At 47.3% G+C, this 13017-nt stretch overlaps 5 protein-coding genes across 7 annotated transcripts; 4 read left to right on the forward strand and 1 right to left on the reverse strand.

The window, feature by feature from the left end:
- Positions 1 to 1669: 1669 nt before the first annotated feature.
- PPTG_05934 (hypothetical protein) lies at positions 1670 to 2626 on the forward strand (the record flags this gene model as incomplete). Its single annotated transcript, XM_008899684.1, has 2 exons — positions 1670 to 2334; positions 2402 to 2626. The coding sequence occupies 2 exons, from the start codon at positions 1670 to 1672 to the stop codon at positions 2460 to 2462; spliced, it is 726 nt and encodes a 241-aa protein (XP_008897932.1). The 3' UTR covers positions 2463 to 2626.
- A 1622-nt stretch (positions 2627 to 4248) lies between these two features.
- Positions 4249 to 6252, forward strand: PPTG_05935 (hypothetical protein). Of its 3 annotated transcripts, XM_008899686.1 has the most exons (7): positions 4249 to 4444; positions 4509 to 4661; positions 4727 to 4830; positions 4890 to 5394; positions 5455 to 5544; positions 5606 to 5902; positions 5966 to 6252. In XM_008899686.1, the coding sequence occupies exons 1-7, from the start codon at positions 4358 to 4360 to the stop codon at positions 6164 to 6166; spliced, it is 1437 nt and encodes a 478-aa protein (XP_008897934.1). In that variant the 5' UTR covers positions 4249 to 4357; the 3' UTR covers positions 6167 to 6252. The 3 variants fall into 3 exon arrangements, with proteins under 3 accessions (XP_008897934.1, XP_008897935.1, XP_008897933.1); XM_008899687.1 differs by having other exon boundaries at positions 4727 to 5394; XM_008899685.1 differs by having other exon boundaries at positions 4890 to 5544.
- Positions 6253 to 6353: 101 nt separating this feature from the next.
- PPTG_05936 (ATP-dependent protease La) lies at positions 6354 to 9233 on the forward strand (the record flags this gene model as incomplete). The annotated part of the gene is made up of 3 exons (XM_008899688.1): positions 6354 to 8527; positions 8596 to 8931; positions 8996 to 9233. 3 exons carry the CDS (start codon positions 6354 to 6356, stop codon positions 9231 to 9233), a joined length of 2748 nt encoding a protein of 915 aa, XP_008897936.1.
- Positions 9234 to 9404: 171 nt separating this feature from the next.
- PPTG_05937 (hypothetical protein) lies at positions 9405 to 10142 on the forward strand (the record flags this gene model as incomplete). Its single annotated transcript, XM_008899689.1, has 2 exons — positions 9405 to 9607; positions 9674 to 10142. 2 exons carry the CDS (start codon positions 9405 to 9407, stop codon positions 10140 to 10142), a joined length of 672 nt encoding a protein of 223 aa, XP_008897937.1.
- Positions 10143 to 11049: 907 nt separating this feature from the next.
- Positions 11050 to 11819, reverse strand: PPTG_21792 (hypothetical protein; the record flags this gene model as incomplete). Its single annotated transcript, XM_008899977.1, has 1 exon — positions 11050 to 11819. The coding sequence occupies one exon, from the start codon at positions 11817 to 11819 to the stop codon at positions 11295 to 11297; it is 525 nt and encodes a 174-aa protein (XP_008898225.1). The 3' UTR covers positions 11050 to 11294.
- Between the last annotated feature and the right edge of the window lie 1198 nt (positions 11820 to 13017).

Below are 13017 nucleotides of genomic sequence, written 5' to 3' on the forward strand. Positions count from 1 at the left end.
ATAGTGCAAACTGCACGGCGATTTCTAGTACATCTTTGCATGTCAACGCTTATACTAGACTTTTGTATACCCGCCATTTTTGCATGTTGGGAATTCACCGTGCATTTTGCACGGCGATTTGAATAGAAACCGCCAGATTTGCACGGCGTTTTCTCTAGAAGTATCCATGGCATCGGTAGTACATCCCTCTGAACGAGTAGCATGAAGCCATTTCACAACATTTGGTTGTCCATCTGCGGCTGCTGCATCCATAGCAGCAACTGCGACCTTAACTTTTGCTAATACAGTTTAGGGATCGTTGGATCACCTCCCGTGATTTTTGTCTCTTCCTTGACACAGCATCAGCTTCATGAAGATATAGTAAACGTGAAGATGACCGTTACTTGCTGCAGCATCCATCGCAGCTTCAACGTGTAACTTTCTACCAGGTTTTAATCGCACCAGACGAACGGATCAATGCTCGAGTCATTTGTATACGTTTCTAATAGCTATTTCACCACATCGACTTTTTTGTGTCAGCCAAGCTGATATCATTAGCTCCCATCCACGAAGCCGTTGCTCCCGGTCTCACTCGGCGCTGTTCTTCCTCTAAATCATCAACTCGTTGCTGTAGCAATGCTGCCTCGACGTGCAGCTCCAGAAGCTCCGATCTGTGACGATCTTTCGCTCAGCAGAACCGCACCTAGTTATGCCAAACACCAACATAGGTCGATCACGACACAATATGTAGACTAGAAGAGAGGAGGTTATAGGTAGGATAAGTGGACAGTTTCGAGATAATGTTTAGCCTTTTAAAGTTGTGGATATTCATATTTGTACTGGTTGTCGAAAGCGTGAATCTTCTTGGTGAATTGAGCGCGAGTGAAGAGATAGATGCGTAGCAAGGACTGGCTGAAGATTTTATTTAACCAAATGTACAGACTACTACTAATAGCTGAAAAACTGTCATTCTAATAGTGGTGGGCTTGGTACAACCTTTTTAGTCGGAAATGACACAAGATATTAATCTTCTTCTGATCTAATGGGAGATGTCAGTATTATTTCTTCTGACTTGATACTTTAAGGAGCGTCATATTGTTATTTGGAGCTCTCATTTTTGGCTTTTTATAGCCAACAGGTAAAGGTGCTTTTGTGAGTGCTAATTTGCAATCTACCACGAGCTAAAAAAAAACTTGATCCATCGTTCGGCCTATCCACAGCGTGAAAGATCCGGTGTTGATGTCGAAGGTTGTAGGACTTTTACATGGTGCATGAACAAACATGTGATGAAAGTTGGGGTGACGTATACACTGACTATTCACTCATTTTGTTCCTTATGGTGACGAATATTTAGTATAAGTAACGTAATTTACATCACGCTGTACACCTCATCTAATCTCATTATGGTATTAGGTGGTTCACTTACCTGGCCACATGCCCACGTAGCATTCAATTGAATCATGTCATCAACGCAAACTACGCGTCAATAATTGCACCTGAAAACGCCATGGTCGGGAAAAATCACATAATGAACAATGTACCACAGAGAGAGGCTCAATGCAATGCATTGTGTCTAAACCGTCAATATCGCACACCTGTAAAGGATCAGGGCTGTTTCCCTATCATGCGTTTTGCTCTTCTGTCACATGATAAACGCTAGGATTATGAGGAATTGCACTTTTTCTAGAGAATGATGAATCTGTTGTTGTCACGCGTGGGATTCACCAGAAAGGTGAGTCACCTGACGCCATTCTTTTCTTTCCCGACTTTGAACACGATGCTTGACGAATTCAGCACCGAAGAGCTCAAGACGCTAGAGGCGGCGCTGTCATTAATCGACGACAGCGGAAATGATGCTGCTAGAAGTGACAACATGGAAAACAGCGTGGACCTCTCCGATCCACACGAAGTGGAGGCTTTTGCAGGCCCTGTGTTTCAAGCGAGCAAGGCGGAGGTTTGCAAAGACAATATCTGCTCTAGTCCAGACACTCAAGAAATTCTGCGTCTCAAGGCTAAGCTATCCGTACCAGGAAGAAACCGCTCCCGTGACCTTCAGAAGCTAGAGGTGTTACAGTTGCGAGTGGAGGCTGCAGCACTACTACAACGAGTAGACGAGCTGAAAGGGAAACGCGACACACCAGTCATCGCAGTGGCAACTGTAAGAGGCTTCCCAGTTGGGAATTCAGGGCTGATTAAGCGAGTGCGACTAGATGCGTGGCAAAACCTCGCGATGAAGCACAAAAAACTTCGGCTAGAAGCGGAAGCGGAAAACCAAAGCTTACGCGAACAGTATGCTAATCAACTCAAAACGGCAAGGACGTTTAAGAAGCTGATTTTGAAGCAGGCATCGTTGAAGTGAGTATCTTTGTGTTGCAATGTATTAGTTTCGGATAAACATCTTACCTTATAATTTACTGTGCAGAGGTAAACTTGACTATCTGGTGCAACCCCGCCATCGCCCAGCTTCGACGTTATCAATATAGCTCACATACAACTGAACAAAGTACCCTACCAGTGTCTTGTGAAATAGTGACGCACGGGTTTGCTACAGAGTGTCCAGGCCATCTTGACTGAGGGGAAAATATGCAATAGAAAGCTAGTTTATCACACTCATAGCAAGTTGGAAAGTACTTCTTAGGACGGGTTATTTTGCTTTGGTTGTGTTCGGACTGCTCATTTAAGTCCACCTCCATTTATTCGTCGCACCACCACATCCTCATCAATTATTACAATAATATCCCTTAAGTGTTGGAGTTCTCGATCAATCATTCATTACGAAACTCCGTTGAATTCATCATAGTCCATTTCTGCAATCTCTTCGGCCGTACGCTTTCATCCACTCCAAATTTATGGCTGCTTGTCGTTAGGAGCTTGGCAATACTGTGTAATGTCGTCAATTGCTGCGGTAGTGCACCCTCGGAACGGTTTAAGCGCAACCATTTCACGATTTCCAAGTGTCCATTAAAAGCATCACGATCCATACATGTAGCATCGGTAGTGTATCCCTCTGAACGAATCGCACGAAACCATTTCAGTGTCTATGTGCAGCCGCTGTGCACTTTAAGTCTTGATAATACGGTACGATCGTTTGGTTATCTCGAGTCTTACGTCTCTTCCGTGATGCTGCATCGATGTCATGTATATATTGTAGCACGTGAACGTGACCGTTTCTTGCTGCAGCATCCATCGCAGTTTCAATGAGTAGGCAATAGCTGTACTTATATTCTGGCTGTCAGTAACCCAACAGATCAATGCCCAAGTACGTTTCGTATAACCATTGCAACACTTCTAACGCACCTCCCCATGCTGCTCTTAGCATAGCCAGCGCCAAATTACGCGTCAAATTATAATCACGTAAAATATTGTGGAAGTGCGCAAGCAACTACTGCGCAACAGCAAAATGACCCGCTCCGCCGCTTACCCCACGCTTACGGAAATTTCGACTTCGGGCGTGTCGTTAAGTAGTTGTCTCTGTATAAGATACCAACCATTGCAGGAACTTCAAATCGCCGACTTTAGACGCAAGCAATCCTTCCACCTTCACGCCACCTTCCAGCACAAAGCGCAGCATTTTAACTAAAAGACTCCAATCTCTGCCAGAATTATAATACCACTATAACAGAGAAGTCCCTTGCTGTATAACCATTTCGAAGAGCCCACCTGAGCTGCTCAAATTTGTTTTTTGTAAAGGCAGACCCCACCAATGTGGTGTTGTCTTATCTTGCTTCAAGAGTACTACCAAATGCGCGCGTAACCAGTGCACAACACCCCAATTTCCCCCTAATTGCAGCTTCATTCAGACTTGGCTGTGTCCACAGAATAGCTCCGCGCATTTTGGTATTGTCCAGCAACTGCAACATCCATAAGTGATCGACCCCCTGCAGCTTCCGCGACAGCCTTCTCGGAGAGAGGAACATCGGGGAAGTGGCCTAAAAGTCACTGGATCAGTTCACCATATCACCTCAACCATCGACAGGCCAAAATCTCGTTGTCTGTAGCTAAGATCGGTCTGCAAAGGTCTCGCCACGTTGCAGTTGCTGTCTCAAAAGCTTCTGGTCCACACCAAATCAAGGAGCGCCAGCGTTCCAACACGGCTCAAATAGCAAGCACGTGACAGCGTCACGTTCGAGACTAGAAATGTGAAGCAAGCGAATTGACGCACTCTGGGTTTGTGGGCGGCTTGTGCCGTAACACGAACGTGATCGCCGTTAGCACTAATGGCGTCATCTTACTTCTGAACTGCATTAAATGTTATATAATAAGGATCTTGACATCGGATGCTTTGAAGGAGGTTTATTTTCAGTTAATTGTTAGAGAAATGTTAGTTTGAATCGATGCATTTCACGGAATTGAAGCAGATACAGCACGAGCACGACGAATGCTGCCGTGCACGAGCGGCCTGGTGCGCCGCACCATCGCGGAAGAGGAAGCTCAGTGCGCCTATAACTGTCATGTTCTCACTGAGGTAACGTGTATGAGTCTCTCGGCGTCACCGGAAACGAAAGATAATAAAGGTATTGTGGCATTAGGTGCAAACTGTGCTGGACGAGATGGTGTATGACGTGGAGAGCTGCGAGCACGAATGCGAACTCGTGAAATTGCGCCAGCAGTTGGCTGCCACAGAGAGCTCGCTGTTAGAGTATCAAGAACGGGAAAGTGAACTGATACATGAGAGACAGCAGGTTAGTCCAAAGCCTTGAAAGTCTGAGATCATTGGTGTAATAATGCTGGGGGTTCTGCTTGTTAGGCGTACGATTATGCAGTGAAGGTGGAGCAGGAGGGTAGAACGATCATGAGCAAGTTGAATGGACACCTGACTGTGGTTGTAACGGAGCTCGCCAAGAAGGAAGTGTACGTTGAATATAAAGTAATTAATGCTGGGGGTTTGTTGATATCGATCTGTGTTGCAGAATGGAAAAGGAACTACAACAAGCGAAGGAGCAGTTGAAACTCACAGGACAACTCTCGAAAGAGTTGGCTAGCGCACAGCGAGAGATCCGAGAGTTGCGGCGAGCTAACGATATCCAGTACATCCTCAGGAGAAACAACTCGGTGCCAGCGAAGCTTGTATCGGACTCGAAGATACCACCACGAGGGAATCATGCGCCTGCACGCGCCATGTCCGTCCCTGGGAGATTACCTGCTGCAATGAAGGACGGGGTAAACGTCTTCTCACCATTACCGGATAACGTTATGCTCAAGTTGTTTTCCTTCCTGGACGAGGACAGCATGGTCGCGATTAGTGTCACTGATAAAGTACTGGTGAGGCGAGTGAATGTCATGTTTGGAGTGACGACACCTTCCAGCTTGGCGAACAGCGCTTCCCCTGCTCCAGTTAAGCGACCAGCATCCCCTCCACCACGGAAGTCGAAGAACCGAAGCCTCAGCTTTATCGGATCATCAGAAAAGGACAAGGTAACGACATGGTTGTTGCTCTGCGTCTCGGTTATGCTAATACTGTGCTTGCATTTGAAGCTCTCGAAGGTGGACGCGATCGTGAAATCACTAAAACCTGACCAGATCAAGCTATTCCACGACATGTCAACCAGAGTCAAGACATTAGAGGTACGGCATCTGTTCTTACCTTGTGGCTGTGAAACATACCTCACCATAGTTGTTATTGTAGGCCCACCTGGCTCAAGTGCAGACCGAAAAGGAAGATGTGGCTGCAAGACTGTATAGTGCAGAAAGCGTTCGTGACTTTCTGATGGAGAAACTAAAAGACTTGGAAGACACGCTTGCCAACAGCATGACGACGACAGCTAAAAAGGACGAGCAGGCCGCTGTGGACCGTGAGATTATTGGCTTCCTGGATGCTAAAACGCAGGAGTACGAAGTCGCACTGAAGGAGTACGCGCACCAGAACAACGATCTTCGTATGGAACTCGCCCAGCTGCAAGAAGATCATGCTTCCAAGACAACGGTAGGCTACTCGATCCCTGCTGCTGCGTTGATATTTATTTACGTCTCTGTTCTTTGCATACAGATCATCCAAGACATGGTTGAGCTGCTCACCGACGAGAAGAAGGAGCTGGAAGCGCAGATCCGATCGCAGCGTAAGATCCTGGTCCGCGAAGTCAAGGTACTGCGCGCGCAGAACCAGCAACTTATCGCCGAGAAAGACCACTATTTCACGCAGCTCAAGCAACTCAAGCACGCACTGCAGCACCTCGAGGAGCTTAGCTAGCGTTTCCGTAATCACATGAAAGTTGAAATGGTAATCGTCGCTCTTATAAAATTAAACCCCGCTTTAATAACATCAACATTCGAGAACTTTTGTGTGCGCAACGCAATCACAGAATGATGGTCCTTGTCATCCGTCAATTGCCCACCGCATTTTGCTCGTGCCCGCATCGGATCTACCACCTCTCATCATGGCGACGGCGACGGCGCTACGTCGCTTCGCGATGGCGCGTCCTCGCTCGCACATCGCAGCCGTCAATACGATGCGGTTCCAGCGTGCGCCGGTGCTCGCTGCTCAGCGCGTGCATGCCAATCCCTTCGCATTCGGTAACCGCAACGTATTCGGTGCCTTCTACTCGACTGATAGTAGCGGAAAAGACGACGACAAGGACGAGGAGAAGCCTAAAGACGCAGACGATGGAGACGAAGGCGTCGAAATCTTAATCGAGAACGACCTTGCCACTGTCGGGGAGGGCGACAATGCCCCTACGTATCCTCATGTGCTGGCCATGCCCGCTCTCCGCCGTCCGTTCTTCCCTGGCGTCGTGCTTCCCATGACTATCACGAACCCGGAGGTTACACGTGCACTGATGGCACTCAAAGAGAGTGGACAGAAATACGTCGGTGTGTTCCTGAAGAAGTCGAGCGGTGATCCGCTGAAATCCGGTGGAGGGGAGGACTTGGTGAAGAACTTGAGCGAGATCCACCACGTGGGCAGCTTTGCCAGAATCGACAACATGCTGCCGTTTGACGCTAATTCAGTACAAGTACTCATGGTGTCGCAACGACGCATTGCTATCGATGATATCCGAGATGAAGGACCTCCTCTTCGTGTGAACATTAGCAACCTGGACAACCCGTCTTTTGACCCGAAGAGCAAGTTGATCAGAGCATACTCGAATGAGATTGTTGCTACACTGAGGGAGATCGTCAAGATGAACCCTCTCTTCAAGGATCACATGCAGTACTTCTCACAGCGGATTGATATCCACAACCCGTACAAACTGGCCGACTTTGCTGCGTCTGTGACTTCAGCGGATGGAGAAGAGTTGCAGCAAGTGATGGAGGAGATGTCGTGTGAGGCAAGACTGAAGAAGGCTTTAGAGCTGATTACCAAGGAGCTGGAGCTTAGCAAGGTGCAGCAAACGATCAAGGAACAGGTGGAGGAGAAGGTTTCCAAGAACCAACGTAACTATTTGTTGATGGAGCAACTGAAGGCTATTAAGAAGGAGCTGGGCATGGAAAAAGACGACAAGGACGCCATGATCACCAAGTACCGCGAACGACTCGCTCAGTTTGAACCGGGTAGTATCCCTGAGAATGTAAACGAGGTCGTGGAAGATGAACTGAACAAGATGTCGATGCTGGAGAAGAACTCTTCCGAGTTTAACGTCACGCGCAATTACCTGGACTGGCTTACTCAGCTGCCATGGGGTAAGGCTACTGAGGAGAACTTCGACCTTGCGAAGGCGAAACAGATCCTGGATGAAGACCACTACGGACTCAAGGACATCAAGGAGCGCATCTTGGAGTTTATTGCAGTCTCCAAACTCAAGGGCGATGTCCAGGGCAAAATTATCTGCTTCGTTGGCCCTCCTGGTGTCGGTAAGACGAGTATCGGCAAGTCCATTGCTCGCTCGTTGAACCGCGAGTTCTACCGCTTCTCCGTTGGCGGCCTCAGTGACGTTGCAGAGATCAAGGGACATCGTCGCACGTATGTTGGAGCCATGCCGGGCAAGATCATCCAGTGTTTGAAGTCGACTCAGAGCTCGAACCCACTGATCTTGATCGATGAGATCGACAAGTTGGGACGTGGATACCAGGGAGATCCGGCGTCGGCCTTGTTGGAGTTGCTGGACCCCTCGCAGAACAGCGGCTTCGTGGACCACTACATGGATGTGCCTGTTGATTTGTCTCGAGTTCTCTTCATCTGTACCGCCAACGTTACGGACACTATCCCCGGACCGCTGCTGGATCGAATGGAAGTCCTGCGTCTGTCGGGCTACGACTCCCCGGAGAAGCTGGCGATCGCTAAGGAATACCTTGTGCCTAAAGCTCTAGAGAAAACGGGTCTTCAAAAGTCCGAGACTACTCCTGAGTCACTGGGCTTGACGGATGAAGCTATTCTGACGCTGGTCAAGCAGTACTGCCGTGAAAGCGGCGTGCGTAACTTGGAGAAGCACGTGGAGAAGGTTTTCCGCAAGGTTGCTCTTGAGGTGGTTGAAGATATCGAGAAAGCAAATGCGGTTAAGTCCCAGGAGGCTGGCGAGTCGACTGCTGCGGAAGACACAGAGGAATACAAGGATCGTTTCCTCATCTCACCGGAGAAGCTGTCGAAATATGTCGGCAAGCCGGTCTATACGTCGTAAGTAGTGGCTCTGACCGCTTTTAGTTGTTAGTGTTGCTGATACTAAGCACTATGTTATGCCGTAGTGACCGCATGTTCGACAAGCAGTTCCCTGGCGTTGTGATGGGACTTGCCTGGACAGCTATGGGTGGTGCATCGCTATACATTGAGACGACCAAGGTGCACACGAAGGGCGACCGCTCGGGACTGATCACCACGGGCCAGATGGGATCTGTGATGGAGGAGAGTACGAAGATCGCGCACACGTATGCTCGTAGCAAGATGCACGCAATTGACCCAGAGAACAAGTTCTTCGAGGAAAATGAGGTGCACTTGCACGTTCCAGAGGGAGCTACTCCGAAGGACGGACCATCGGCTGGTTGCACTATGGTGACGGCACTGCTTTCTCTCGCCATGGACAAGTACGAGCACTTGCATTGTCGTCAATGCTGGTAGTTGACTAACATTTTTTTTTTGATTTAACAGGACGGTGAAGCCCGACCTGGCTATGACTGGAGAGCTGTCGCTTGTGGGTAAGGTGCTTCCTGTTGGTGGTATCAAGGAGAAGACGATTGCAGCCAAGCGATCAGGCGTCAAGACTCTTATCCTACCACTCGGCAACAAACGCGACTTCGACGAGCTGGAAGAGTACCTGAAAAAGGATCTGGACGTCCACTTCGCTGACTACTACGACGATGTGTATAAGGTCGCTTTTGAGCAGTAGATTGTGCACAGCAACCAGTTTGTAAAGAGCGTATCAACGCTGAGCTGCCCTTGTGAACATGTACAGCTTCAACCGACATGTGCAACTTCAATTTGTGTGTTGTACATAACGTGCTCACAGGATTATAAACGGCCCCTTCGGTTTCTGCCACGTCGGACGCACTCGTGCATCATGGTGCTTCGCATGCTCTGGAACATCGGCTCAGGCCTCGTGCACGGTGTTCTGCATAAGAACCCGCGATCTGGTCTTGCTGGACTGCACTACCCGGCAGTGTGGAGAGCTCGCTCTGGGTTCATGGACTGCGATGTGAATTTGCACTTGAACAATTCGGCGTATCTCTTCAGCATGGAACTCGCTCGCTGGCATTTCACTGCGTAACTTCTTGCTATTTCACTTTTTTTGTTGTTGCTAATTTTCAGCTAAAATCTATTTTGTTTCAGATCAAATGGCGTCTTGTGGCAAGCGTTGAAGCATCGACGCATGTTCCTTGCTGCCTCACAAGCCATTCGCTACCGTCATGCTATCCCTCCGTTTCACGCGTACGAGATCAAGACGCAATTGGTTTACTGGGATGGCCCGTGGATCTTTTTCTTGCACCAGTTCCAGGACCCCAGCACGGGCAAGCAATTTGCAGAGGGACTGTGTCGTGTCATGGTCAAGCAAAGTGGGGAAGGCGTGTCATTTGATAAGATGATCTCGGAAGTGTACGATGGGCCAATTCCTCCTCAACCTGAAGTACCTGACGTTGTCAAAGGATTTCTTGAGTGGGATACTGCCAGCCGCTCGAGTATGGAGACTGCTCGTGAGACGGAGACAGCCAACATCAACAGTAACCCGTCGCCGTCGAAGCCGGAAAAGTTTTGGGATCACATTTGGATGGAGATGCAGCGTTCAATGAACCGGCCATAGTATAATGATCGATGTAAAAAGGCTTTTACATTTGGCAGCGATATCGATCCAATACGTACGTACGTGCGGCATGACAATATATTTTTACAAAGAGTACGTAAATACTTAGTAATTAATATTGTCACAATTACAGTACTCTTGACAAAAATTGCAATACTGATATGAAATTGTGAGTCTGTTTACTGAAGCTAGCTATTCACGAGCTGTGAGCACATTCGAACTCATGGGGTGCGAAATAAAGGTTAGAAGGGAATTCGTTCTCATTGTTTCCATTGTCCTGAATAACACAAAAGCCCCTTTCCGGACATCACTTCCATATTTACAATCATATCGCTGACAAAGTCCAGATCGGAGTTCATGACACTGTGGAGACGATGAGCCGGCCAATTGCCAGTGCCTTCGTCAAACAGCATGAATAGGAGATGTCGGAACTTGACTAACAAGCTTGAATCATAGCGTTGGGGATCCGATAGGTCGTTTGACAATTATTTCTCGGACTCATAGTGTAGCTACACGGTTGTCAAGGAGCTAGTATCAACCTTGACATCAACACGAGTTTCACATTCACGGTTGTAACTGACAATATTGAGTTGTCGGTGGTCTAGTACAACTACTGCAGCGATGTCGATTTTATAAGGGCTTGAAGGAGAGAAGCTCGCCGTCATATTAGGAAGGATCCTGGCGTATTGGCCCATGGACCTTTTGGCTTCACACAACGTAAACTTATTCATGTTAACGCCATGCGTCTACTTCACCAAGCAGACACGTGGTGTTAATATAACGAGGAGCCTCAACAAACACGACAATGGACAATGGACGGTTTCATAGCGCAGTTGCTAGCTGTGCAAGCGTTTACAGTTTAATATTGTGCTGTGAAATAGCCCTTTTTTCTTATATATACATGTAAGTGACGTTCTAAGCAAATTTATATATTTCGGCTCCTCGACTCTTTTCCACTGTTCGGTTGTCAAAGGAAGCATATGAGCGAGCGCAGATGAACTGGAGACCATTATGTTCGTGCCCCTTAATTGAGACCAGCTTACCAACGAGGTCATATTTACGGGAATACGGGACCCGGCATTGATGATGAAAATGAGTACGATAGAAACGACAGTATATAGGTCCACGATTTTTTTTGAACACCGCTTCGTTTCACTCCACCCTATCAACTTTCCTCAGTTTCTTAACCCCTGCAAGCTTTTTATCTCCAACAGATTCCAGATACGAACGGAATTGGTTCGCGAGGTTAGTGTAATGGACATCCGTTCTGCCTTGCGCCTTCAAACGTTTTGTGATCTTGCGATACGATTTTTTCTCTTTACGCCACTCCGCAAACATCTGGTTTCTGAAATTTGTCTCCGACATCATCTTGCTGTACATCATGTCTAACGTCAACTTCTCCAAACTAGCCAATATGTTATCGGTTTCTTTTTTAAATTGACGGGTCGCAGTCCCAGGAATAAATTGAGCAATGTAGCTCAGGAGTCGCTCTTCGTCGTCATCGTGCTTGTCGTTACCCTCAGTTGTGTGGATTGCTCGAAGAAACGAGTTCTGCTTGGCAGCCTCAGCTTGGACTACGTCAACTGAGGCTGGCGAAAACGAATTGGCGTTTGCACCTGCGATGAAAACTAGAACAACAGCCACTATATACGCGAACAAAAAATTGTACTGGTGCATACTTGAACTTGGAGTGATTCAAGCTTGGTATGGAGTCTTGCGCAATTGGAAGTAAGATGCGAACTGAGTCTTGTTGCGTGTTCTGCGGCGGCATCAACCATTGGTGTGGACTGCAGATAAGTAGACTGCATAGTTACACAAAGGAAAGAGCCGGCGTGATTCTTGAAGGTTGCGATACCGACAACTTTGTTTACGTACACGAAGATTGGGTCCGCACATGGAATGCATTCGACTCGAACAGTTTGAGCGAGGGAATTGCACCAAATAATTGTATAAAAAGCACATCGGTTCAAATAGTACATGGAAAACCGTCACTTGCTTCAAAAGTCGTACTATGCGGACGATAGTCCGAGGATACAATAGTGGTTGTCAGAGTTAATGTTCAGAAGGTTTTTCAGAACATAAAATTAACCAATGACTGATCGTTATCTCTGACAACCCCATTCAGTTCTGATCTCCAGAAGTACTTTGCAAATAAGTGGTCCACACACCTTTTCAGAAAGCCAGCTAAAGTCCAAAAGCTATGGTATCGCTATCTAAATTTCAGATATATTTTAGCCAATGAAGCTGCTTCAACTAGTAATTATCTCATCTGAAATTCTATCTGAAAGCAACTCTGACAGCAACTAATAGAGGTTATCACGGATGGAAGTAAGTATCTAACGATTTACCGCTCCCTAACTGACGGTTGCTTAACAGCAACGTGGGCATTTCATGAGCTCGCATAGTACGACTTTTGAAGCAAGTGATTGGCTTTCCATGTACTATTTGAACCGACGTGGACTTTTTTCAATTATTGATCGGAGAGTTTATCAACGTCGAAATTGTTGCTTTTCTTGTTACAGCGCGTGTATTTATGCCTGCATGCATTCCTCATATTATCCTAAGCGCAGTATCACGATGGTCAAGTTCAAGCTCGGACATCTCGGCCGACGTGCACAATGACGAGGTCACTGTGCGGTCAGCGTGATTAGGATGATGATTATGAAGTGCCTTGATTACGGGGAGGTTTATGTAGTTAAACGTTGACGCGACAGAAGTCTCCGGCTCGTTAGGAGACTCCAGTCCTTTTGATGTGTCAGGACTATTAATAGTTGATAGTCTTTTTGCCTTCTTTTGCCCTTAGACGATCGGGCTCCTTTTGCCCAATCAAACGAGTGTAAAATAATCGCCAAATTGTTGAAGATCCTTTCCTGAA

The sequence above is a fragment of the Phytophthora parasitica genome (genome assembly GCF_000247585.1).
Source record: "Phytophthora parasitica INRA-310 unplaced genomic scaffold supercont2.8, whole genome shotgun sequence".
Classification (NCBI taxonomy): domain Eukaryota; phylum Oomycota; class Peronosporomycetes; order Peronosporales; family Peronosporaceae; genus Phytophthora; species Phytophthora nicotianae.